Source organism: Halichoerus grypus, chromosome 5 (genome assembly GCF_964656455.1).
Source record: "Halichoerus grypus chromosome 5, mHalGry1.hap1.1, whole genome shotgun sequence".
NCBI lineage: Eukaryota > Metazoa > Chordata > Mammalia > Carnivora > Phocidae > Halichoerus > Halichoerus grypus.
This window is the reverse complement of record NC_135716.1, coordinates 38,101,100-38,125,952: the sequence shown is the minus strand read 5'-3', so window position 1 is coordinate 38,125,952 and position 24,853 is coordinate 38,101,100. Positions and strand designations below refer to the sequence as shown.

The 24,853-nt window shown below is 41.8% G+C and overlaps 3 protein-coding genes and 1 non-coding gene across 10 annotated transcripts in view; 2 read left to right on the top strand and 2 right to left on the bottom strand.

The window, feature by feature from the left end:
• MATN2 (matrilin 2) overlaps positions 1–12,839 on the top strand; it is a 127,927-nt gene extending 115,088 nt beyond the window's left edge. For 2 of the 3 annotated variants that reach the window (XM_036086505.2, XM_036086503.2), the window contains 7 exons: positions 1,242–1,364; positions 4,903–5,316; positions 7,694–7,846; positions 8,863–8,934; positions 9,294–9,428; positions 9,813–9,911; positions 12,282–12,839. In XM_036086505.2, the coding sequence (XP_035942398.2) occupies positions 1,242–1,364; positions 4,903–5,316; positions 7,694–7,846; positions 8,863–8,934; positions 9,294–9,428; positions 9,813–9,911; positions 12,282–12,337 (1,052 nt within the window). In that variant the 3' untranslated portion in view covers positions 12,338–12,839. The remainder of the gene's footprint in view (positions 1–1,241; positions 1,365–4,902; positions 5,317–7,693; positions 7,847–8,862; positions 8,935–9,293; positions 9,429–9,812; positions 9,912–12,281) is intronic. The other variant, XM_036086504.2, reaches the window with a different exon arrangement.
• A 4,364-nt stretch (positions 12,840–17,203) lies between these two features.
• RPL30 (ribosomal protein L30) lies at positions 17,204–20,215 on the bottom strand. The gene is made up of 5 exons (XM_036086509.2): positions 20,111–20,215; positions 19,952–20,003; positions 19,541–19,686; positions 18,011–18,141; positions 17,204–17,303 (listed from the first exon to the last, which is right to left on the bottom strand). The coding sequence occupies exons 2-5, from the start codon at positions 19,970–19,972 to the stop codon at positions 17,254–17,256; spliced, it is 348 nt and encodes a 115-aa protein (XP_035942402.1). The 5' UTR covers positions 19,973–20,003; positions 20,111–20,215; the 3' UTR covers positions 17,204–17,253.
• Positions 17,479–17,610, bottom strand: LOC118532125 (small nucleolar RNA SNORA72). The gene has a single exon (XR_004915575.2). It is a non-coding gene; the product is annotated as a small nucleolar RNA SNORA72 (small nucleolar RNA).
• A 1-nt stretch (position 20,216) lies between the features above and the next one.
• The window catches only part of LOC118532114 (glutamate-rich protein 5), a 31,827-nt gene continuing 27,190 nt past the window's right edge, over positions 20,217–24,853 (top strand). For 2 of the 5 annotated variants that reach the window (XR_013447769.1, XR_004915567.2), the window contains exons 1-2: positions 20,218–20,844; positions 21,176–21,282. The gene's annotated coding sequence lies outside the window, so the exon portion shown is untranslated. Of the gene's footprint in view, positions 20,845–20,996; positions 21,045–21,175; positions 21,283–24,853 lie in introns of all 5 variants that reach the window. The other 3 variants (XR_013447770.1, XR_013447771.1, XR_013447768.1) reach the window with 3 other exon arrangements.

The window sequence follows — 24,853 nt, the reverse complement described above, 5'->3', positions numbered from 1 at the left end:
GAGATTCTGAGCTGTTAGTCCCTATTTGGGTATGTGTACGGGGGGTGGTGTTGAAACTGTCTACTTGCTTTTGTTGATATCTGCTCCAGTGGACAGGACGGCTCTTTTTTCATTAAGGCAAAACCAGTTCAATTGCTTTTCAAGTTGATTTTGGGGAATTTCCTCACAGACTCCTTTGAGATAACTTGGGACATCCCACATGTCAACAAAGCTGGCTTGAGTGGAGTTCATTGTCTTCATTCCTCCACCAGGAAGAGGGGCTCCTACCTTTAGCAAGATGTTCTGTTTGAACAGCTGAGCCCTGGGATGCTGATAGGACCCTGGCCTAATGCTGCAGATCTCCCTGCACAATCCTGTTTTGCCTTCACACTGCAGTGTCCCCTCAGTGGAGACCAGGTCTGCAGTTCTGCCCATTGTGTCTGCCAAGCTGTCTGTTCACGATTTTATTTCTATGAATGCAAGTGTACACACGTGTGCCATTTATTCATGCAATGTATTTTTTGCTCAGCAAAATGAGCTGTTGTACACCGGGCACAACATCTACCTCTGGAATTTGATCGCTAGATCAAATACCACCATCCCCACTTCTGGGGGCGGATCTGTAGTTACCAATCCCAATTTTATAGGAAGCTTCTCCTTCTAGGGAGCTAATGGCAGAAAAGAGCTGTAGGCTTTCATGTGATGGAGGAGGGGAACACGGGAGACACGTCTCTCAGCTGTGCCATCAACTTGCTGCATGACCTCAGGCGACTCCATGACACATTTTGAGTTTCTTCATGTATAAGCTGCGTATAATTATTCCTGCTTTCGTCTTCTCACAGGATGTTGTGAAGATTGGATGGCTGTAACTACTCTGAAGCATTTAAAGTACCTCACACATGAGAAATGTTCATTAATTGAAACTGGAGTGTTTGGGATGTCTATGGGAAAAAATCAGTAGCTTGGGAAAATCAAAACCCAAGGCAACATCAAATAATTCTAAAAATTAATAAGAAATACGGGATACCTGGTCATTCATCTTGCCATTCAGGCTTGTGGGGGCTGGGGCTTTCTGAGAGGAGCTTCTCCCTTCCCACGCCCTGTCCTGAGTATTAGAATGAAAAAAAGGGCATATTATAAGAGAAAGTTTAAACAGAGATGGGTTTTTTAAAAATGGATTCTTTGATCTGTCCTGACGTGACCACTCAGTCCAGCTCATTCCTGCATGGATGGAGTTGCTCATCTCCCTATATTTCCCTCAGGAAAGGATGTCTGCAAATCGACCTACCATGGCTGCGAACACATTTGTGTTAATCGTGGCAACTCCTACATCTGCAAATGTTCAGAGGGATTTGTTCTAGCTGAGGATGGAAGACGGTGCAAGAGTAAGTGATCTGAACTTGGCTTTCTGCTTGAATTTGATTTGGGAGCAATCACTCTTTGGAGTATTTTCAGGAAACAAATCCCTCACCTCTGCTTCTTCCATAATGGAGCTTAACTGAGGCACCTGTGGAAAAACTTTTGGTTTTAGTTGACAGTAAGTTCACTATCTGCCAAAAGGCTGGAGTGATCTTAGGCTGAATAAGCATATCTGGAATGAGAGAGGCAAGATTTGTGCTCTGCTCTGTACTGGGGAATTACATTCAGTTCTGGGCATTGCATTTTAGGAAGAAATAGATAGATCTAAGTTTTGTTTTTTTTTTTTAAAGATTTTATTTATTTATTTGACAGAGAGAGACACAGCGAGAGAGGGAACACAAGCAAGGGGAGTGGGAGAGGGAGAAGTAGGCTTCCCGCAGAGCAGGGAGCCCGATGTGGGGCTCGATCCCAGGACACTGGGATCATGACCTGAGCTGAAGGCAGACACTTAATGACTGAGCCACCCAGGCACCCCTAGATCTAAGTTTAAGCATTAAAAAAAAGCCCTTCAAAGTAGCAGAAAAAATCTTAAGAAAATTATTTTGTAATCTCAGAGTAGAGAAGACCTTTCTAAACATGACATCAAACATAAAAACCATTTTTACTTTTATTTTTTTAAGATTTTATTTATTTATTTGTCAGAGAGGGAGAGCAAGCGAGAAAGAGAACAAGCAGGGGGATCAGCAGGCAGAGGGAGAAGCAGGCTTCACACTGAGCAAGGAATGTGGGGCTCCATCCCAGGACTCTGGTATCGTGACCTGAGCCAAAGGCAGACGCTCAACCAACTGAGCCACCCAGGTGTCCTAAAGCCATTTTTAAAAAAGAGAAAATATATAGTGAGAGATTAAAGCTGTGATATCTTTTTTTAAAACCTGTTATCAGAGATCAAAAAGGTTGATGATTCCTTATGTTGACAAAGTATATTGTAATAGGCAGTTGTAAATGTATCCCTGGGTGTCTGAATCAGTACAACATTTAGGAGGGCAGTTTGGCAATATTTTAAAGGCAATTCCACTTCTATTTGTATTATATAAATATATGGATACACACATACATACATACATATATATATCCTTTTGTGATGTTTAAATTCTGTTCCATGTGCATGCATTCTTTTTTAGAAAAAATATTTAAAGGAAAAGGATAATGACAAGCAAGATTTAGGAAGTTCGGTACGATGTCAAGCGAAAAATAAAGGAAGAAATTGGGAATCTTTGTAGAAAAAGACTTGAGGTACCATTCAAATACCAAAGTGACAGTCACTTCATTAATGATTTATATGACACCCGGGGGAAGGAAGGAACAGTGGGGAGAAACTGCAGCTCAGCATGAGGACAAAGACACTTTCAGGGAAGCTGTGTGATTCGTTAGTTAAGATCATGAACTTCAGGTCAGACAGACCTGGACTTCAACCCCGATTCATACTACCTGTGTGACCTTGGAAAAATTATTTAACTCTCTGAGTCTCAGTTTCTTCATCTGTAATATGAGGATAACGCCTTACAGAATCGTCGTGAGGAATAAAGGAGACCATGTATTTAAAGGGGCTTAGCCCAATGCTGGCACATCCCAACTGCTTGACAAATGGTAGCTCTTGTAACCAGCAACAGCAGAGATGTCCAGAGATGGGGCTTTACCGGCAAGGTGATGAGCGCTCCATCAGGAGGGGCGTTCGGGGCCAGGCTGAATGGCTCCTGGGTAGGGATATTATAAAGACGTAAGCAACAGGAGGGTGGTACTAATGACCTTTAAAGGTCTTATCCAACCCTGAAATTCTGGAACTCTGTGAAAATGAAGTTCTGAAGGCAAATCACAGACCCACTGCAGTCTCCTTAACTACAAAAAGAAAATGCCCAATAGAGTTGGAGCAACCCTCCTGCAAACAAGTAACCAGCAAGGGAGTTATCATTCTTCCTGGATCTGAGAGCAGAAGTCTGGTCCTTCTTGTGCTGACGTTCTTCCACTCTCTCCAGCATCCTTATTCCCCCGAGAAGCCTTTTGTGCCTCTCTCTGCATAGAGGCTGCAAGGACTGTTTCTGTTCTGTAAGAAAAGAGTGGGGAAGAGGAGAAAACAGACCTACTGCCGGACAATTATTCCAGTATTTCTGCAATCTGCTGGAGAGCCATGTGCATGCCGCCTGAGAGTCTTTTATTTTATTTTTCTGATTCAAGTACAGGCTTTGAATGTAAATGAGGCTCTGACTTGGCCTTTTCCTCTTTTGCTAATAAACAATCAATAAGTTGAATAATAGGAACAAGCACTTAATGGAGAGAGAGAAGAATTCAACCCCCCAATGAGACACACACACACACACACACACACACACACACGTTAGCATGTTATTTGGGGGCCACGCACAGAAATAATTTTGCTTTTGTGTGTCCTTACTTTCTTATATCATTGTGCACCACTTTCAAATATTAGACAGCTACTTGATATCTAAAAGAGAGCGTTATGTCTCATACTGTAGACTGTTTGAAATGAGATCATTCATTTGGGAATGTGTACTTTTTTTTACACAGCCCTAAATTACGAAAAGTCTGTCCACACCCAGATTGCCTAAGTATTCGCACAGAGCCTTCCTGTCAGCTGTCTGAGTTGCCTGAAGAGCTTCCAAATAGATAAAGAATTCGCAGTGATGATTCATGTCTAAGCTTGAATAGTTCAGTGGGGTACTTACAGGTAGGCTACCCAAAGGACACCGAGTCCTTCACTTCTTCCGTCCACAAGCATTTATTGAACCACTCGTGTGTGCCAGGTCTGGGGGCATAGAAGCAAATGAGACGTGGTCCTTGCTGAGGAGGAACTAGCAGAGCAGAGAGACAGGCACGTAATCAGGTAGCCAGTGTGCGCGGTGTTGGGCTAACCGACTCCGCGGGGCTGGAAGCAACATCAAGTCAGGGATTTTGCCTCGGTCCCTATTGCAATCCTGCTTACCTACTGCCTTGCATGAAGCAGGTGCTCCAGAAGCCAATTTTTGTTTAATAAATTAGCAGTTGTTAGGAGTACACAGAGAGTCACGAATACAAGCTGGTGACTAGGAAAGCTCTCTGGATGACTGAGCTGAATTTAAGAATTTCCTTCTCTGCCATCTGTCCGAATGCCCCCACTGGGGTGATGGCACCCTCCTGGAGTGAAGTGGTAGGAATCTTTTGGGTGCTGTCAGGCCTTACAGGGTACTCTACACACAGTCCCTCGCAGACTTGGCTGTCAGTGACCCAGAGTACAGTGTGGGCCTGGTTTCCCTGACAATCTGTACCTCTGTCGTGTGATTTTGCTTGTGAAAAAGACTTTTTATCACTTTAATAAGCCACCGAGAAAGGCAAATATGAAAATTATCGTGGCTCGTGACTCTCCCAACCCCTTCAGTCCGTCCTGTGTATTCTCTAAAGAACCAAGGTGGTTTTCCAAAGTGGTTCTGCCTCCAACTGAAGCATACTTGTCTTCTACTTTAAGTGAGTTTTGGTCATTTGACCATCTCAACTTTCCTTTCCTTCCTATAGGATGCACTGAAGGCCCAGTTGACCTGGTCTTTGTGATCGATGGATCCAAGAGCCTCGGAGAAGAGAATTTTGAGATTGTGAAGCAGTTTGTCACTGGCATTATAGATTCCTTGGCGGTTTCCCCCAAAGCTGCTCGAGTGGGGCTGCTCCAGTATTCCACGCAGGTCCGCACGGAGTTTACCCTGAGGAACTTCAACTCGGCCAAAGACATGAAAAAGGCCGTGGCCCACATGAAATACATGGGCAAGGGCTCCATGACGGGGCTGGCCCTGAAACACATGTTTGAGAGAAGTTTCACCCAAGTAGAAGGGGCCAGACCTCTCTCCACACGGGTGCCCAGAGTGGCCATCGTGTTCACGGATGGACGGGCTCAGGATGACGTCTCGGAGTGGGCCAGTAAAGCCCAGGCCAATGGTAATAAGGGATGGAGGTGTGGTGTACATCACTCTAGGGTCAGGTTTCTTAAACTCACTGGGTGGTCAGAGGTGGTCAGGCCATGGGTGAGAGTCTCTGAGCTTTGGGAGAGGCTGCCTGTCAAGCGCGGATACCCCTTTCCTGCACTGCCACCTAGAGGCCGTAAAGGGCCCCGCGGGCGTTACAGGCCGTGGGAGGGATGAGTCCCGGCGACTGCGCTGCTTGGTAGTCTACACCCCCCACACCTGCGATTTCCTGGCCAGCGCGTGACCTCCAGTGGAGAGGAGCGACTCTGCACGTGCTCTTTAACCACAGACGAAGACACAACCGTTCCCAAACACTGGTCTGGTTGCTTTCGGATGACCTGAAGAGTTTGGTAAAAATAGATGCCTGGTGGGAAGAACTTTTACTGATACTTTTTTTTTTTTTTAAAACCAGTGCTTCAGGTGAACACTCCGAAAGCGCAATAGCTTTATGATAGCGAATACCCTTGTGTTTGTAGGAGGCAAAACTTAGCTTTTGAGAAAGTCAAAATGTTGGAAGAGATTATGACTAAGTTGTTACTCAGGAAAGCAAAGCCTGTTCTCTTGAGGTTTTCCTGACTCATGTATGATGTGAGGGAGGGGAGGACTGGAAGTTACTTTAGTTGTGCATAGGCGCAGAGTGTGGCAGAGGAGCGTGGCCCTCAGAAAAGGAACCCAAAAGCTAGGATGGTTGGTAGAGCTAGAGTAAGGCGAAGTGACTGGATTCCTTGGGGAAATGAGAAAACTTAAGGTTTTGAAGCAGTTTGCTTGAAAGCTACTTTCTTCAAGAACTTGTTGAGGGTATATTGCTTTAGCAAGTCTTATGAGTGGGGAAAGGGTATGCAGAACAGGGCTTCGTCTAAGATGTTATGGGCCCAGTACCTAGACCAGGCCTGGCATGTAGTCCATGTGTGACTAATACTTGCTGAGTAAATGAACAAGGAGAGAAAGTACTAGCAATCCCACTAGTGAACTCCACTCCTCCTCACAGAAAGGCTGGCTCACACTGACATTCACTGTTTGTGAAGGAGTCCATTTTACTGGTATTGTTTACCTCATTATTGAAACCTTTTTCTCTAGCCCAATAGAATAGTAGCCACAAAAGTGTCCTGTTCTGAATCCTCTGAGTGGACTGTAAAAATGGCTGCCATACCCAGTTCCTCTGCTTCCAAACCAGCTTGAGAGCTGACATCAAACCCATTAGCCCACCTAGCCTGCATTTTTAAAGTGTACTGAGGGAAGTATCTTGTCTCCTTTTATTTGTTTCATTGAGATCGGTCTACCTTACTCTTTCCCCCATTCACATTTCCACCAATCGCCCAAGGGCACGTGGTAGAAGAAACTGATGTTTATTTGGTTCCAAAATCAACAAAATTTACCTGAAGTGATATCCACTGATGAATTTAATTACCCCTACGCATAACTAATATAATCTTAAAATAGTAGTTATCCTTTTTAGGAAGTTTGCATGAAGTCACTGGGCTCCCAGACAAAGATGTTGAACTTACCTATTGACCCTACACAGACTTAGAACAAGGCATAACTCTTGCCCCTTGGCTTAAAGAGCCATTTTTATGTGTATTTTTTAAATCCAGCCTAATGAATTAGCCAGAACAAGATATCAGTGCTAAAAAATGTTGAAAATGAGGAGAATTTAAGTTCTTACTGTGTTTTACTTTCAAGCGAAGCATATATGGAGGAAGGGAGTCTAATGATTTCTGTTGTTTAGAAAAGCTTTTGGAGCAATCTCATATCTCTGTTGATATCTAAGGTTGGTACTTGAGTTTATTCTTTCTTTCTGACATGGGGGATTTCCAGTGGTCTGCAGATTTTCCTTTTCAGCTCAGCACGTCCTCATAAGGCTTTGTCCTTTCAAGACAAGTGGGTAGAATGCAGCTTCACCTGCACCCACCCCCCATCATCAAAGGTTCCTATCCTGTACCTTTGGGAAGTAGAAACTAGGTTAGAAGGTCATAAATTGACCTGCTTCTTAGAATTCTCCCAGAAGAAATTCCCATTTAGTAAGCAATAAGATGGTGCTTTTTTCTACTTTATCCCCAAGGCTAATTCAGGCAAAAGTTGAAGGTTTGTTCAATGACCTTGCCCAGAGCTGAACAACAGGTTGGTGGTCTAGCTCCCAACCTCCCCTAGATGCCTCACCTTCCCCTTATTGGAACCCCCTCTTTTGTTCATAGGGCCAAAATAAAAATGGTGGACAGATAAAGGGAGGTTCACTTGGACCCCTCAAGTCCCACCACCTAACATCCACCTGGCTTTAGGTGCGGTTCACACAACTTCCAGACCCTGGGAACACACCTCTAACTACCTTGTTCTTCATTTGCTCTGCAACTTAGGCATAACTATGTATGCTGTTGGGGTAGGAAAAGCTATTGAGGAAGAACTACAAGAGATTGCCTCTGAGCCCACGGACAAGCATCTCTTCTATGCCGAAGACTTCAGCACGATGGGAGAGATAAGTGAAAAACTAAAGAAGGGCATATGTGAAGGTACCGTAGCTGACCTCGAGGAGAGCTCTTCACACAGGGCAGCATGAACCCTTGGATGAGAAATGCTCAACCTATTCCCCCCAAGTGCTCAGAAAAGTGCCTCCCTGGTGTTCAGGGCCAGTAATGCCTGGAAACACTATGCACAAAAAGGGGAACAGGAGAGAGAAAAGACGAAATTAACAGCTAGCATTGCATGAGCACTTACTCTGGGCTCGGCAGTGTGATAAAGATTCTGACACACCAGCATACTTAATCCCCACAAACCCCTATAGAAACGATCATTTAACTAAGACACAAACATTACACATGTCACAGAGCTGAGGTGCAATTTCAGGAGATGCCTGTAATTGGAGGGGAAAGGGAGGGTAGTCCTTTCAAATGTAAGGAACGCCTGGCTGCAAGGAGTGCTTTGTTTACAGAACACAAGCCTGCCCTTTAGAATCTAGATTTTGTTCTGTCCCAGAGCTCTCCGTGCTAATCTCATTGGGCCAGGATGCTCACATAGAGCAGCTCTGCCCCGGCTCCCTACTCCTGTCCCAGGTTCGGTCACCAGTCAAACCCCAAGCGAAGTGATGTGTTTTACTCCTCTGAAGGAAAGAACAACAAGAGGGAGGGGGATGGGGAGGGAATGCCTTTCAAACTTCTAATGCGAGGAGAGATTTCACCTCTAGGCCGGTTCCTTCAAGCTGAAATGCCTCCTGGAGCTGTTGTCCCTGCAGCTTTAGTCCTTGGTCAACGTGAACCTTTCTCCCACCCCACCTTCTAGGCATGACATTTAGGGGGGCATTCTTAACTAAGAGGCACTTAAAGGGTCCAGGTTTCTCTTCCTAGAGAATGGCCCTAGAGTGGTCTTGGATTACCCTGGAAACCAACTGCTTTTTTGAAACGGGTGTTACCAAATAAAACCGAAACACCCTGGGTGACAGCAGGTAGGTGGGGGAGCTGGTCTGGGACGGGTTTCCTAAGGAACACATACGCATGCAGACAAGTGTTGTTGGTCATCTTTTCCCTCTCAGCTCTGGAAGACTCTGATGGAAGTCAGGACTCCCCAGCAGGGGAACTGCCAAAGAGGGGCCACCAGCCAACAGGTAAAATTCTAAAAAGCCAACAGGTAACTTTTAAAAAGCAGTGTTTCTAGAACCTTTGGTGGATGCTTCCAGCATGGTTTCCCCCAGACAAAAGTCATAAAGAAGTGAAAGTCAGTAAGATTTGAATTATGTTAACTATGGCTTTTTTCCCTCAATCAGATAGGAAACATTTACTCTATACTTTAAGCCATATTTGGTAATAGCCTCTCTCTACTGACAAGTCTTTTGCCACAGTATGTCCCAAAGTAAAGCTCGTACCACAGCTAGGAATACCAAGTACGTTACTCTGACCGCTGACGGCTTGTTGTAAGCACAACTGTGTTAAGCAGGTTTGACTTCAGTTTTCTTTCTCTTTACAGAATCTGAGCCAGTCACCATAAATATCCGAGACCTACTTTCCTGTTCTAATTTTGCAGTGCAACACCGATATCTGTTTGAAGAAGACAATGTTTCACAGTCCACACAAAAACTTTTCCATTCAACAAAATCTTCAGGTAATTCCAAATACAGTCTTGCTACCAGGTGGCTCGATACCAGCCTGTTAGCTTGCCACCCAGACTCAGCTGCAAGGAGGAAAGGAAAGGAGGAAGTAGGAGATGGGAAAGGGGAAAAGAGAAGGGCTTAAGTGAAATGAGAACTAGAAAAATTAACTGAAAGAAACCGGAGTAGCCTTCCCTGCTACTTCCCTAACGGCAACTCTCAGTGTTGGAAGCCCATGCAGCCCTCTCCTGGAATTTACTGGATCTGGCTGCGTGGAAAAAGTTGAACATTTCTTTCATTTTGGTTTCTCCCCTGTGCTGATTCAGTCTTATTATTATGCATCTGGGAAGTCTGGTGAGTTACAGAGGTGAGTGAACACTTTCCATGTGCTTTCTCAGGAAGTCCTTTGGAAGAAAAACACGATCAATGCAAATGTGAAAACCTTATCATGTTCCAGAACCTTGCAAATGAAGAAGTGAGAAAGTTAACACAACGCTATATCCTTTTCTAATACTATGCTTGTGTGTGTGGTGTGAAGAATTTCACCGAACTTCACAAATACTGTCCTTGTGGGTATGTATTAAGTGAAGTTATTTCCATAAAGCCAAGAGTAGTGAACTCCTAGAAAGGCTTTTTTCTTAAGCAACCTGCTAGGTGTTTGAAGGCCAAGGGCAAGCCAAGCTTCGTGGCAAGCTTGGGTCAAGCACTTGGTTGCTCTCTGCTGTTCTAGGGGTTTAGCAGTGAGGCCAGCCAGTCAGTATGCAAAGTAAAGAGAAAGAGATTTAAAATTTAACTCTCTCTCTGCTGGGAGGAAAAGGAGGATATGTACCAGGTCTGATCTCCATCAAAGGTAGAGTAAGTCTAGGCAAAGAATGTAGAATGATGAGGTTTCAAACTCCCATCCAAATTCCAAACCTTTTGGGGGCGCCTGGGTGGCTCAGTCGTTAAGCATCTGCCTTCCATTCAGGGCATGATCCCAGGGTCCTGGGATCAAGCCCCGCATCGGGCTCCCTGCTCAGCGGGAAGCCTGCTTCTCCCTCTCCCACTCCCCCTGCTTGTGTTCCCTCTTTCGCTGTGTCTCTCTCTGACAAATAAATAAATAAAATCTTCAAAGAAGAAAATTTAAAAAAATAATAATAAAATAAATTCCAAACCTTCCTTTTGGCCCCAAGCCACACTGCAGCCACAGCTGGTAAGCATGTGGTTTCTAGAAGACTGGGGTTTTTTGTTTGTTTGGCAGCAGAGATCTTTTGTATCAGTACTCTAAGATGAAACATTCTATCAAGGGACAGCAGAATCCAGTGATTCATTAAACCAATATTACACATAAAAGGAATGGTTTGAGATAATGGAGAAATGAGGATTCAGTGTTTCCCTACTGCCCGCTGCTCTGAACTCTGAATTACAGTGAGCTTACTAGGACTGGCTCATATCTATCTCAACTAGCCTCTGGGGAAAAGGTTCAATTCCGTACTCTCTGTGCCGATGGGTTTCTATCATAAGGAACAGATGTAGCAATTCCCTTTCTGAAAGCTGGAAGTATGCTCCCCTAAGTAAAATAATCTGACAGTGGTTAATGGAGGTGACGAATCCAGGCTCTCATTCTGCCAAGGGGACTGGTGGAGGGTATTACGGAGCTTACGTGAAAACAGATGCTTGTTCTAATGCCCCTCTCCTCTCCCTTTTCCCACCCCACTTCTGAGGGTCTGCTTCACAAGACAAAGGAAGTTATAGATAAAAGAGCACAGGTCAGAAGTCTTCAAGGCTGCTACCCTTTGGCCCTATCTGGCCTCGCAGGTGAAAACTGCCCAATCTCTTTTCTCTCGTGACATCATCTCTTATTAAGGCCCCATCCTTCTCTTCACTACATTCCCAAAACTGTCACTTCTGGCTTCTAAAGATATGTTTGTTAGCAAACTAATTTACAAGCAAGACAGGTGTGAGTAGAATTAGAACAAGTTTTTTTTTTTTTTTTTTTTTTTTTTTTTTTTTGTAAATGAGGTTTTTTTTTTTTTTTTTTTTTTAAGATTTTATTTATTTATTTGACAGAGACACAGCGAGAGAGGGAACACAGGCAGGGGGAGCGGGAGAGGGAGAAGCGGGCCTCCCGCTGAGCAGGGAGCCCGATGCGGGGCTCGATCCCAGGACCTGGAATCATGACCTGAGCCGAAGGCAGACGCTTAACGACTGAGCCACCCAGGCGCCCCTAGAACAAGTTTTTTTAAGAATTTCGGGGTACCTGGGTGGCTCCGTTGGTTAAGCCTCTGACTCTTGATTTCGACTCAGGTCGTGATCTGAGGGTTGGGAGATCGAGCCCCAACCCAGGCTCTGTGCTGGGGGTGGAGCCTGCTTGGGATTCTCTCTCTCCCTCTCCCCCTACCCCGCCCCTTTCCCCCACGCACACATTCTCTCTCAAAAAATAATTTTAACTGAACTACTTCACTTTGATGTTAAAAAGTATTTAACCTGAAAGATTTGTAATCTTTTTTTTTTTTTAAGATTTTATTTATTTGAGGGGGGGAGGGGGGGAGCAGCAGGCAGAGGGAGAGGGAGAAGCAAGCTTCCCACTGAGCAGGGAGCCCGATGTGGGGCTTGACGTGGGGCTCGATCCCAGGACCCTGAGATCATGACCTGAGCCAAAGGCAGACACTTAACTGATGAGCCACCCAGGCGCCAAGAGATTTATGGTCTTGATAGGATGTGTTAAATGGCTTACTATAAACCTTCAAGTCAGAGTTTAAAAATTTTTCCAAAAGGGAAAAACCAAAGGCTTATGTCTTTCAGGACAGATTTTTATGCAGCTAAATCAATTTGAATGTAAATAAAAATAGGCAATTCAGATTCCTCTTCCTTAATTTGAGAGTCACTAGAAGAAATGACACAAAGGATGGAAGCCCTGGAAAATCGGCTGAGATACAGATGAAGATTTGAAATGCTCTACGTATTTGTCCATCATTGTATCAAGCATTACAATGAAAGCAGCTTGAGCCCCAAAGCTCAGGCTATTGTTAAGTCTATAAAGTTGTAAAGTAAAACCTAACTAGTACTGAGAAAGCTGGTTTGCTATAGAACACAAAGGCAAAAGTACACACTAACTTGTATAAATTTGAGAAAAAGTCCTTCAGAACCCTAAAATGAGATTATCAAGTGAGAACAAACAAGCTATGCAAGATATTCTGTACCATACTGTGGACATGATTTGCTTTTGCCTTGTCCCACCTTTGAGTGTTGTGATCTCATTTGACTACAAAATAGTTTGCAGTCTTACTTCTGTAGAACACTGGCTATAGGAAAAGCTATTTTTTTGTATTGGACTTTTATCTTGATATATGTATATGGATGTATGCATAAAATCATAAAACGTATGTACTTGTATAACAAGTTGGATTTTTTTATACAATATTAAAATTCACCACTTCAGAGAATGGTATTCTGCCTAAAATTCCTAGTTAACTTTGAATGCAAGGTATGTGTATATGGGAAATGGTCAATATGCATTTGAAAAAAAAAATGTTGAATCTCATTGGCCATCTGGAAAACACAGGTTAAAACCATCAGCTTGGCAAAAATTGGTGTCTGACTACAGTGTTGGCAAGGATGAAGAAAATGGGGCTCTTGTACACACTACTAGTGAGAATGCAAATGGGCATGCTCTTTGGAGTATAATCTGTCAATACCTAGTAAAACTGAAAATGCACACAAGCCGGCACTCTAGCAGCTGCCCTCACAGGCATCTAACTAGAGGACTTTAGCACATACACACAAGGAGACCCGTACAAGAATGTCACCTGAGTTTGTAAGTCACAAATTGAAAATAACCTAAATCATCATCAGAAAGGGAACTGATAAAATTGTGGTGTGGTCCCTACCATACATTTAAAAGAAATACCATACATTTAAAAGGAAGGCACTAGACCTACATGTATACACAATAAAACTCAACGATGAATTTTAAAAAGCCAAAGGTAGGGGCACCTGGGTGGCTCAGTCAGTTGGGCATCTGACTCTTGGTTTCAGCTCAGGTCATGATCCATCATCTTGGGGTCCTGGGATGAGTACTCGGGTGGCTCTGTGCTCAGCGGGGAGTCTGCTTGGGGATTCCCTCTCCCTCTGCCCCCTTCCCCTGCCCCAGCTCATGCACTCTAAAATAAATCTCTAACAAAAGAAAAAAAAAAAGAAAGAAATGAAGACCCCAAAATGACATCCTTCCCATGGAAGCTACTGTATTTGAGGCCAAATGATACTTTTTAAACAGAACACCTTCAATAAGCTTATATTTAAATATTTCAAGATGAGTGTTTTCATCAGACTGTTCTCCCAAAGGGCAGTGTGGTAGAGTGGGAAGAACATCTCCTAAGCTTCAATCTTACCTGAAAATCATGATTCTCTCCAAATATAAAAGTTGTGATCCAAAGTATTAAACCTTCAGTTTGTATTTGTATTTGAGTCATCCAATTGATCCTGAACAGGATTTCATTAGTAAGTACTGATTTGGGTTGGCATTACCTTCTGAGAGGTACTCCTAGTTCAGGCATTGCTTCCTTGGCTCAATTGTACTTCACTTTCTGTTGAGTCCTGGCTCCCTCTAGTGGCTCTAGACTGCACCTCCCTACCCCTTTATTTTTAGCCATTAAATACATTTAATCAGAGTTTTCAACTTTCTTCATCTTCGGGAGAATGCCTTCAAAGGAAACAAATGCCTCCATCCAATCAGTCAAATTTACATATTAATCCAAGATATTTACTTGAAGATGGTCTAAAATCTGAAATACTTCCTCCTTTTCCTTGTTTTGCTATCTGTATGTCATAGGTGTAAAGGTTTTACATTCAGGTTTACTGTGGTGACCTTTACAAGCCTTGATTTCTTCATATGTCAAATGGGACTAATAGTACTAGCTCACTGGATTGCCAAGAGGATTAAATGGGTTAATGTGTACATTACTTAGTAAAGTATCATTTTAAATACTCAATTATTAGATACTATTGTTTTTATTCTTCAGCAGCCCATGATATCTGACACAAAGATGGTAATTTATGTATATGTTGAGTGAATGAATGAATGCTTTGCTTACCTTATCTAAGTAAAGTACTTTGGCAGATTCCCACTCCTAAATTATCTTTTGAAGCAAACAGGTAGGAGGTAGTAAATTATAGTAAATGTATAGATGTTCAAGACCTACTATCAACAAGATGAAGATGAAATTCTGGCCTAGAAAGCCACAAGCATATCAATGAGAATTAAGTAAATGTTTAAGCCCTGAAAGTCATTATTCACCCTGGTGTTTGAACTCATAAGTGATATAAAGTTGAGTCTGTCCTCTAGAACCTTAGTGAGAAACAGGTGTGATTAATGCCATAAAAGTTCTATGGTAACTCAGAGGCACCCAATCTAGACTGGAAGAGGATGTAGGGGTAGGCCTGGAAAAGGAGGGCAAGGGGGAAGGAAACCAGATGCCACTGCAGACGGGGGAGCCCAAGTGTTAAGGGGCAGCTGGAAATAAGATTTGCAAGCAAAGAGAACTGTTTTCCATGAACCAGATCTTCCCAAAGGCTCAACTAATTGCATTCAGGACCAGCCTAGAGTTTGGTTTCTTCACGAACCTTTTGCCCCTGCCACGATACCTACCAATTGCAATTAACACACTCCACAATAACCAGCCTCTTTTTTGGGACATTTCTATCTCCACACCTAACAGGTAGCTCAGTACAAGTATGGAATAAATCCAGTTGGCTGGAATTTCCTGCAATCCCCCGCATATTAGAGATTCCCAGCCAGACACATTACTTTGATTATAATCAGAAAATAACATTTAAAAATACCAACTTAGGCCTTCCCAGATCTTCCTGGCCAGTGGTATTTTCTCTAATTTTGGCAGCATTTTAATAGCACTTCATCACAGCTGTCCCAAGCCAGAATGAGTGAGGTTTCCCATCTACAAGCTTTAAACTCCTTTTCTCTGAACTTTAAATTCCTTTATTCTTAAACAATGAGTGCACAAAAAGCACATATAAAGGCAAAAGCTCAATGACCTTATAGCATATTATCACCACATAGAAGCCCCTAGAAATCACAAAATTATTTCCCAGAAGCCATCATTCCAAAATGCCTGCAGCCCAAAGTCCTTCAACAGAACCATTACAAAGAAATGGTACTCTGGTACCTGCAATATTGTATTCTTCAGGGACCACCCCTTAAGAGATTAAATTGTAACAAGTCAACCTGGAGGGAAAAACAATCCAAAATTAACCCAAATAGCTGCAAGCTCAATTTGAAAGGCAAAATTTACTAATTAAGTAGAAAATAAGCACACAAACTTCCTTAACCCAAAGACAAACATTTTTTTTTTTTTAATTTTTTTACAAAGACAAACATTTCTAACAACTATGGAACAGACTAATAGGGCATTAGAGACCAGCAAGCAATTCTTTTCAAGGACAAATTTTAAGCATTTTAAAACACCTTGAGCACAACAGTCTCTGGATATTAAAATATGAGCACTTTAGAACATTTAACAGATTTTCATATCTCTGTGGCTCTTAACCAGGAGATGCTACTTTGAAAACGTGGGGTAACATTTGGGGGTATCATTACAACATGGAAAACCATGAGAAATATCCTGCAGTATATCCAGTCCTCCACAACAAAGAATTGTCCCATGGAAAAATGTCAGTAGTGCTCCCAAATTGGTAAAATACTGAGTAACTGAACAACCAGTAAGAAAACCAGTTGGTAACAGCTATTCTTCAAATTATATCTATAACCTCAGATTAACTTCAGACACAAACTAAAATCATGCAATATTAACCCATTCCCTTACCTATAAAACTGGGAATTTGACCCATCTGTGGTTGTTCCATAGTGATTAAAAAGGGAGTCTTAGGACTCCAAGTTCAGTAAATACTGGACACTGACATTCCATATGGTGTACTGATGGCATCCTCATCTCCTATGTCTCACTCATCTACTATCCAAAACTGCCTACGAGAGCTGAATAAGATCTTAAGTCCAAAAGACATGGTTATTTCTGACACTGCTGCAGCCCGAGAGCCCAGCACAGATTGTGTATACTCTACCAGCAACATTTGACTCTGTAAATCAGGATATATCTAAATCAGTATTTTTCCCAAAATAACTCCTGGAAATGTCCCAAAGGAAATAACAGATTTGGGAAAAGGATTCCCATCAGACATATTTGGGAGACACAGTATGCAGTTTCCCAAAAATCTGAATGCCAAATACACTTCACAGTGTATCTTCTAGGAATAAAATGATGTAAAACAAACTTCGGCCAACTATGGACTTAGCACTTACCGAAGATCTGGGATTCTTCTGAAGTGCTCCAAGTACAGATCTTCTACCTCAACCCTACACACCCTTAGGAAAAACCCGTCTTCATTAAAGTTCAACAGAACTTTTCTCAGACAACACAAAATTTTGGGAGGGGAGTACATATTTCATTTAATCCTCTCTGCTACTCAGATTTGTAGATTTAAGCTGGGATTACAATTCTGGTTAAATTGTGGGTATTGATCTTTGCTGCCTCTCAAACTCAAATATAAAATGTCAACAGTATCAACAATTTTAAAAGACTGTAATCTTTTAAAAATCTAGTAGAGGAAAGGAACTCTGCAGTCCCTTTACAAAAAGGAAAACAGAAACTGGGACACATAGCTCTTAACCCAAAAGTGTTGCCACCACATCTAACTGCCTCATCCTCTCAAATCCTAACTTCAGGAAAGTGTATGGAAACAAAAAGATATGAAGAAAAAAACTGCAATGAATACAGTGTTTTTAAAACAAGCTGTGGCCAGTTTTATTAAAGAAAAATTTTGCGTGATTTACTTTTCACCAGTCTGTTCTGGCATGCTTCGAATGATATCAGAATCACCTAGAAAATAAAACACAATAGTTTTACAATTCATTTAATCGCAACTGGTAATCATCAAATTAGCAATGGCTATCTTCAAAAGTTGTGACACTAGCTTTGCTGTCATTTCTCAAGGATAATCAGATACCAAGTCACAGGCATTTCCCATATATGATACATCATATAATCAGACTTGGTTTATCACCAGCATTGATAAAACCAGACCTAGGGAAAGAACTAGGTCTGGGGACACATGCATGGTCTTAATATAGCGAATGTTTAGCCTGCCCTGATTATTACAAAATCAGAACAGCGAGAATATTCGCGGTATTTTATGAATTAAAAACTCATAAGTTCAAAACATAACATGATCTGTATTTGTAGGCACTTCTTCTCAACTTAATTTCTTAGGCAGCCAATAAGGACTCCTCTCTTCTACTATTTCACCTGATTACTCTCCACCTTTTTAACCTCACCTTTACCAAGGTCCTAAATTATTTAAGTGCTTCAAGCAAAATTCATTTCAAAGTAAAAAAATTCATTTATAACAAGATCTATTACAGTGTACTGATATTATCAATTCTCTGTGAAACAAAACTACAGGATATCCCTTGCTCTATCCAAATTCTCAATATCTGAACCTAGGAACCACAGACATTGTATAGCAAAGAATACCTGTAATTACATTATAAAGGAAAAAAAATTATTCTATGACTTAAAAAACATACCTGGATCAATGATAGCCAGGGTGCATACTCTGTAGTATTTCCCACATGCTGTGCCCAATTCAATATTATTGCCACTGTAGTGATGGACACCAGTTTTGGCCAACATGGCATAGTATTCTATTTCAGATTTCCTTCAGAAACCAAAAGACAAATAAATACCATAACAAGTGACTGACAGATAAAATGTTACTACTTTCGTCATTAGTTTTAATGTTGGTAAGGCTTTCCAACAGTAACTAAACCAGTTGTTACTCTTTAAAAAAAGTACCACATCCATTAGCCAATACAAACCATCCTTCCCTTTGATCCCTTATATGAAATGGGACAATTAGCAAGTATCTTCTATGTTTAAGACTATAACTATGATCATGGAAAAGAGAGTAGGATGTGAAATAAAAGTATTTACTTAGCAATTACTAGTCACCAGACACTTTACATTATCTAATTCCACGACAACCTCTTAAGTAGTATATATTCCTTTTTTTTTTTTTTAAACTAACGAAGACATTCAGGCACAGAATAGTAAGTGGAGGTTCCAGAATCCAAACCCATGTTATCTTTAAAAGATAAGCTATTTCTTTGTCTGGTGCTCTGAATCCTAGATGAGGAATATTACTTACACAAAGCTAACATTTCTGTGTCAACTGAGTAGGTGGACATTAAGGGTTTTACAAATCCTTCTGAAGGGAGTCCTAACAGATCAGTACCACTACTCAAAGTATGGATCCACAGACCAGCAGTAACGTGAGTGCTTGTTAAAAATGCATAATGTCAAGTCCCAACCCAAACCCATGAAATCAGAACCCAAATTTAACAAGATTAGCAGTAACTGTGCACATTCACGTTTGAGAAGCACTGCCACAGAAGATAAGCTTGAAGACCAAACCATGGGATGGGATGGAGGACAGAGCACTCCAGGAAAGCCAATTATGTACAGACACCCTATATAAAATCCTGTGAGCAGGTTATGCATTACCACAGAAAAATCAATGTGCTGGAGGGAACTGATCACACGGCTTATATTCTGCACAGTCCAAGTTTCTTTACCTTATTTTCCATACTAAGTTCAATTTCAAAACAGTGAGGTCAAGCAAAAACTTGGGGAATTAGGAATCTGCAGCTCCACGGCCAGCCTGAACTTTTATCTTAGCTTTTCTACACTAAAACGAGTTCGAAAAATGAAGTATTTTAAAGAAATGACCAAAAAGGCAGGACACAAAACACATGGTGAAACAAGTATGTGTCTGTGCTTCCCTCCAACTTTGATGTTCTGTGGTTTTTACCCCTCTGCCACACATTTTTCCCAAAGATGAGCTTACCCAATGAGAGAACATGATGGAGGGCCGGGGCCGTCAGCCCCAAACACCACGAAAGAAACCGTAAATTCTTCTGCAAGTGCTCGCTTGTAAAACAAATTTTACATAAAACCGAGTTCGTACTACCCAGATTGCCCATGGTAACACTCCTGGGTATTCACTCCGATCAATATACAGTGGGCGACACACACACCCTCAAGGTTCCTTCGATTACCTCAAGGCTGGGCAGTTGTTGGCGAGGATGACCAGTTTCGCTTTGCCATGTCTGATCATTTTCAGAGTCTGCTTGTACCCCAGCACGTACTTTCCACTTTTCATAACAAGCTGGAGCCTGGAGTTGATCGACTCCAGCGACTTTTTCTACAAAGCAAACATTTAACACGGATCTTAAGGCCTTTTTTTTTTTTTAACCATGTCAAAACAGCATCCAGCTTTCTGGAAGCCGAGCCCGTTAATAAACCTCCCAAGTCTAGGATCCTAAGTCACTGAGAGGACCACTCGGTTTCCTCGGGCCCCTCCATGCGAGTGGGCATGCTGTCTCCCCAGTGTGCTCAGATCTGCCCGCCCGGGCCGAGACTCATTCCTCCACGTGAATCGGCTTCCGGCCCTGGCGCATTTCACTCACCGTCTTCTTTGCGGCCACCATCTTCCTGTCTTAGATGCGGGACGGCCCCAACCTAGAACATACAGAGGACGGGACAGGAAGTTTAGGATCGCAGCTCCAAACGGCAACGCGCTGGAATCCCCGCGCTGTCTAAACGTCGGCCCCGCGGAGCCCACTCACCAACACCAGCCGCCAAAATGGCCGGGAAAGGAAAAGGAAAAAGTTCCCACAATGCAAAGCTCTTCACCGCGAAGCCTGGACGCCGGAACCGGAAGTAAGCCGCAAGCGGAAGGGGCGGGGCAAGGAGAGGAGGGCCGCTGGCTGCTGCTGTTTGTATGGTTGGTTAGAATGGCGGCAGACCTGTACGCTTACTCTTTGCTGCGGGCCTTAAAGTTGTGTTAGTCTGTTGCTCCCAGCTGCGAACTGAGGAACCGGGGAACGTTGAACCGGGCGGGAGTTGGAGAAGCCGACTGAGAGTGAGGCGGGAGGGACGGTGAGAAGGGGCGGCGGCGGCTGGACCACGGTCTTAGTGCGGCGGAGCTCATCTATCCCGAAGCCGGGGCTCTTGGAGGGGACTCCGGTGCGCCTCAGCTCCTGGGTCTACCCTCCCGCGTCACTTCCACGCGGGCCGAAGCAACTGTGCGCCCTGTCCTGCCCTCGCCCAAGTTGCCGGCCTCTTTCGGAGAACGGTGGCGCCCCGCGCTGACTTCCCCAAACTCACCTTTTTAGTGGCGGTGTTAGCGTAACCTTGTAAACCGAATCTTCACAGATAGAGCAATAAACAGATCTCTTTGACAAATCTTTTTGTTGTGAACGTTGGGCCATGATATAAATGTGCAATGACGGATCATTAAAAATAGCGAGTACAGAGCGTCTCCCACTAGTACCCAAAGAGTGTAAAATCGGACCAGTAGGTAAGCAGTCATCGTATGTCAACTTTACAGAAACAGTCACAGTTTCTCGAAGTCATGTGAACAAGGATATTTATTTCAGCATTATTTTTAATAGCGAAATTAGAAACATCAAATGCTCATCATTCTTAATGTATGTGTTTATATATGCATAGAAAATTCAAGTCTGGAAAGCTAATCATCAAAACTTACCACTGGATAAGGTATGAGGAGAGTGGGTGATGAGGAGAAGACATTTTTTTACCTTACATATTTCAGTACTACTTGAATTATTTTACAGCATGCATTGTTATGTAAAGTTCCTTTTTAATAATAAAGTGGTGATTTTAAATAGGTCTTGTGAAACACCAGTTGTATCTGAAAGCAGTATTTCTGAAAGTATGGCTCCCAGATCACCTGATTGAGAATCACCTTGAATTCTGACTCTTGGACCCCACCCAGGTATGTAGAAGAAATCTCTGGTGGGGCATAGGAATCTCAGTTTAATATGCAGCTTCGGGGATTCTTACGAATACTAGAATTTGAGAAGTAATGAACTAAAGAATGAGGGGCACCTGGCTGGCTCAGTTGGTACAGCATGCAACTCTTGATCTTGGGGTCCTGAGTTTGAGTCCCATGCTGGGGGCAAAGGTTACTTTCAAATAAACACAAAAAACTGAAGAATGAGACAGCCAAGTTGGGTTTGAGGCATGCCTGCTTAGGTAAAGACAAAAACTAAATAATGAAGCCTTATACTTATATATTGAGCCGTATATTTTCAAAGCTTTTTAATACTTTCTCCCAAAGTGATCAGGATAGATATTATCCCCATTTTAGAGATTAAGTGATCAAAGTACTTAATAAGACTTTCCTGGGGTGCTTTTCGCTATACGATAACAAGTTTCTGGTTCTTACTATATATGTCCTCGCTATACTTTAAAGATCCCAACGATCTTAATATGGTTTTGTACTGGAAGCCAGAGAAGCTCAAAGCACTTATTTTATGTATGAAACGTGACCACAAAATGTTTGAGAATTCTTCTTAGGGAATCTTAACTGATTTTGCTGTATCTCTTTGGAGACAGACTTAGGTTCTTGGTTTTTCTATTTAATATCTGCTTGACTTGGGGCAAATTGTCTAAACTCCCTAAGCCTCAGTTTCTTCATCAGAAAACTAGAATAATATGTTTACCTCATAGTATTGTTGTGAGGATCCCAGTAAACGTAATGGTGTAAAAAGCACCTAGCATTGGGCCTTGTACAGAACAAATGTGCAGTGAATATTAATTCTCTTCATCAGTCCAACTCCCATCTCTTCAACCTTCCTACCACAGCCACCTGCCCACACCTAAAGTCTTTCACAACATTACAAAACCTATACACTAGGGGAAGAAACACCATGCAAAAATGACAGTCATATCTTTTGACTCGAAGATTTTATAAAATTTTCCACACTTGTATTTATCAGAGCAGGAATTGGCATACTTTTTCTATAGAGGCGAAGAATAAATACTTTAGGCCTTTGGGGCCATATGTTCTCTGTGGCAACGACGGAGCTCTGTCATAGCACAAAAGCAGCCACAGGCAATAGATAACAGCTGTGCTCCAATAAAACATTTACAGAATCAAGCGGCCGGCCAGATTTGGCCTGCAGGCCAAAGTTTGATGACCCCTGTGTTAAAAGATTACTCTTACTATTATTAAAAATAACTGCTTTAAGTCATGTCCTTATTCCAAAGAGATGTATGTTGAAGTATATATGGATGAAGTGTCACGATTATCTGCAACTTATTTTTGAATCGCTAAAATAAATGTAAAAATCTAAAATGAAGGTAGGTAGAGCAAATGCAGCAAAGTGTTAACAACTGTTGAATTTAAAGTGGAGGGTATATAGGTGGTGGTTGTAGTATTAAACTTTTGAGTTTCAAAATCTTCATAATAAAAAGTTGGGAAATACATATGCTTTAAGAAGGGATTTTGCCATCTAGATATTATTTTGTTTTTTCTGGGTATCAGTCGGTAGCATTTCAGAGTGATTTTGAAAAAATATCAACAGGTAAATGTGATAGAACAGAATTAACACAAGGCTTTGGTTTTCATTCACCAAAATTGCTGCTCCAAGTTTCTGAGAACTCTGCAGGCACCTGCATTCATTGTGCTTTTGGTTTATACTTGCTATGGGAATTAAAAGTGACAGGCTGCATTCCCTGTTAGAGCAAATACTAACAAGTTCATCTGATATTCATTGGTTCAGTACACTGGCCCATCCCTTATTGTTAAGCAGTTAAAACTATCATATTCATTATCATCAGCTATTAGTTATTCAGTGTCCAGATTAGGAAGCGGCCCATTAGTACAGGTGACCCTTGAACAACTCAGAGGCTAGAGGCACTGACCCCCCATGCATTTCGAAAATCCATGTATAACTTTTGACTCCTCAAAGACTTAACTACTAATAGCTTACTGCTGACCAGAAAATCCTTATCGATAACATAAACAGTCGATTAATACGTTTTATTTTTTAAAGATTTTATTTATTTGTCAGAGAGAGAGCACAAGCAGGGGGAGTGACAGGCAGACAGAGAAGCAGGCTCGGTGCAGGACTCGATCCCAGGACTCCGGGATCATGACCTGAGCTGAAGGCGGACGCTTAACCGACTGAGCCACCAGGCATCCCAACACATTTTTTATATTCTATGTATTATATACTCTGTGATAAAGCAAACAAGACAAAAGAAAATGTTACTAAGCAAATCATAAGAGAAAGTACATTACTGTACTGTACTGGAAAAAAAATCGTGTATAAGTGGACCCTCCCAGTTCAAATCAGTGTTGTTCAAGGGTCAACTGTAATTTAGAAGTCTATTTGTTTAACTCAACCTTCACATTCTTAAGTCACCGTGGACATAATACATGCTCAGAAATCTGGTGAAGAGAGGAAGGGACGGTGAATCTAAGTGAAAATATCCTGTAAACCTAATGAATGTTGGTCACCTTTCAACTAACTAAACACACATACACCGATACAAGAATTCTGAACCATTAGAGGACAATAATAAGGAATCCAAAATATTTCTCCTATGCCCCTCTCTTTTCAGACTGGGAATGCTCCAGACCGCACTGGATTAAAAATAGGCCAGAGAAATGCTTTCTCCTTTTTTTTAAAAACCATTTTTCCATCCAAGGAGCGTATGTTTTTTAAATACTCTTGGATACAAAGAACCCAGAGTACTTCATTCGCTATTTTAACGTGAAGGAGTGACACTTGGAACGTAGAGTGATGTCTATAAATGTTTGTCTTTGGGTTATTTTGTATTTCTTAGAGTCAGTTTTTAAAATTTTAGTATAAATGGGATTCCTATGTTTCTAAGTGTCTATAATATGACATTTTACATATTATTTTCAATAATTTGAAAAGCCTGCCATGTACATGTACTTTTATCCTTAATAAAGGTGTGATACACAGGCTAAAACACCAATTTTTTGCTTTTAACTGGAACTTAATAATGTAACATTGTATGTCATGCTGATCAGAAAATGTTACTGATTAGTTAATGGAGAAATAATAAATGCAAATTTGGGACAACATCAAAACATGAGTATGTTGAAGAAAAATGATAAAGAAGGTGAAAAGATTTATGACTATGCCTTCAAAATATAACACATCAAGGTACTATCAGCATTTAAAATGACAGTATCAGTTATATCCAGGTATTATCAAGATAAGACTGAAGGAATAAGACAGGACAGGTAATTGCTAAGAAGGAGAGTGATCAGGGAGAGGGAAAGTAGGGTAAATATTGTATATTAGTCTAGATAATTAAGTTGTAAGCAACAGAAACAAACTAGCTCAGTTAAGCATAAAAGGAAAATTATGTTATAGTTCACCAAACGAACAAGAAGCCTGGAGAGCACAGATCTGTGTATATGGTCATGGAAGAAGTAGTCTCATTTATTAGTCACTGGTTCAAAACATACTCTGCAAACCATAGGGCAGCACCCTAACCTTCAAAGATGTTTTCTCTTGGCTGGT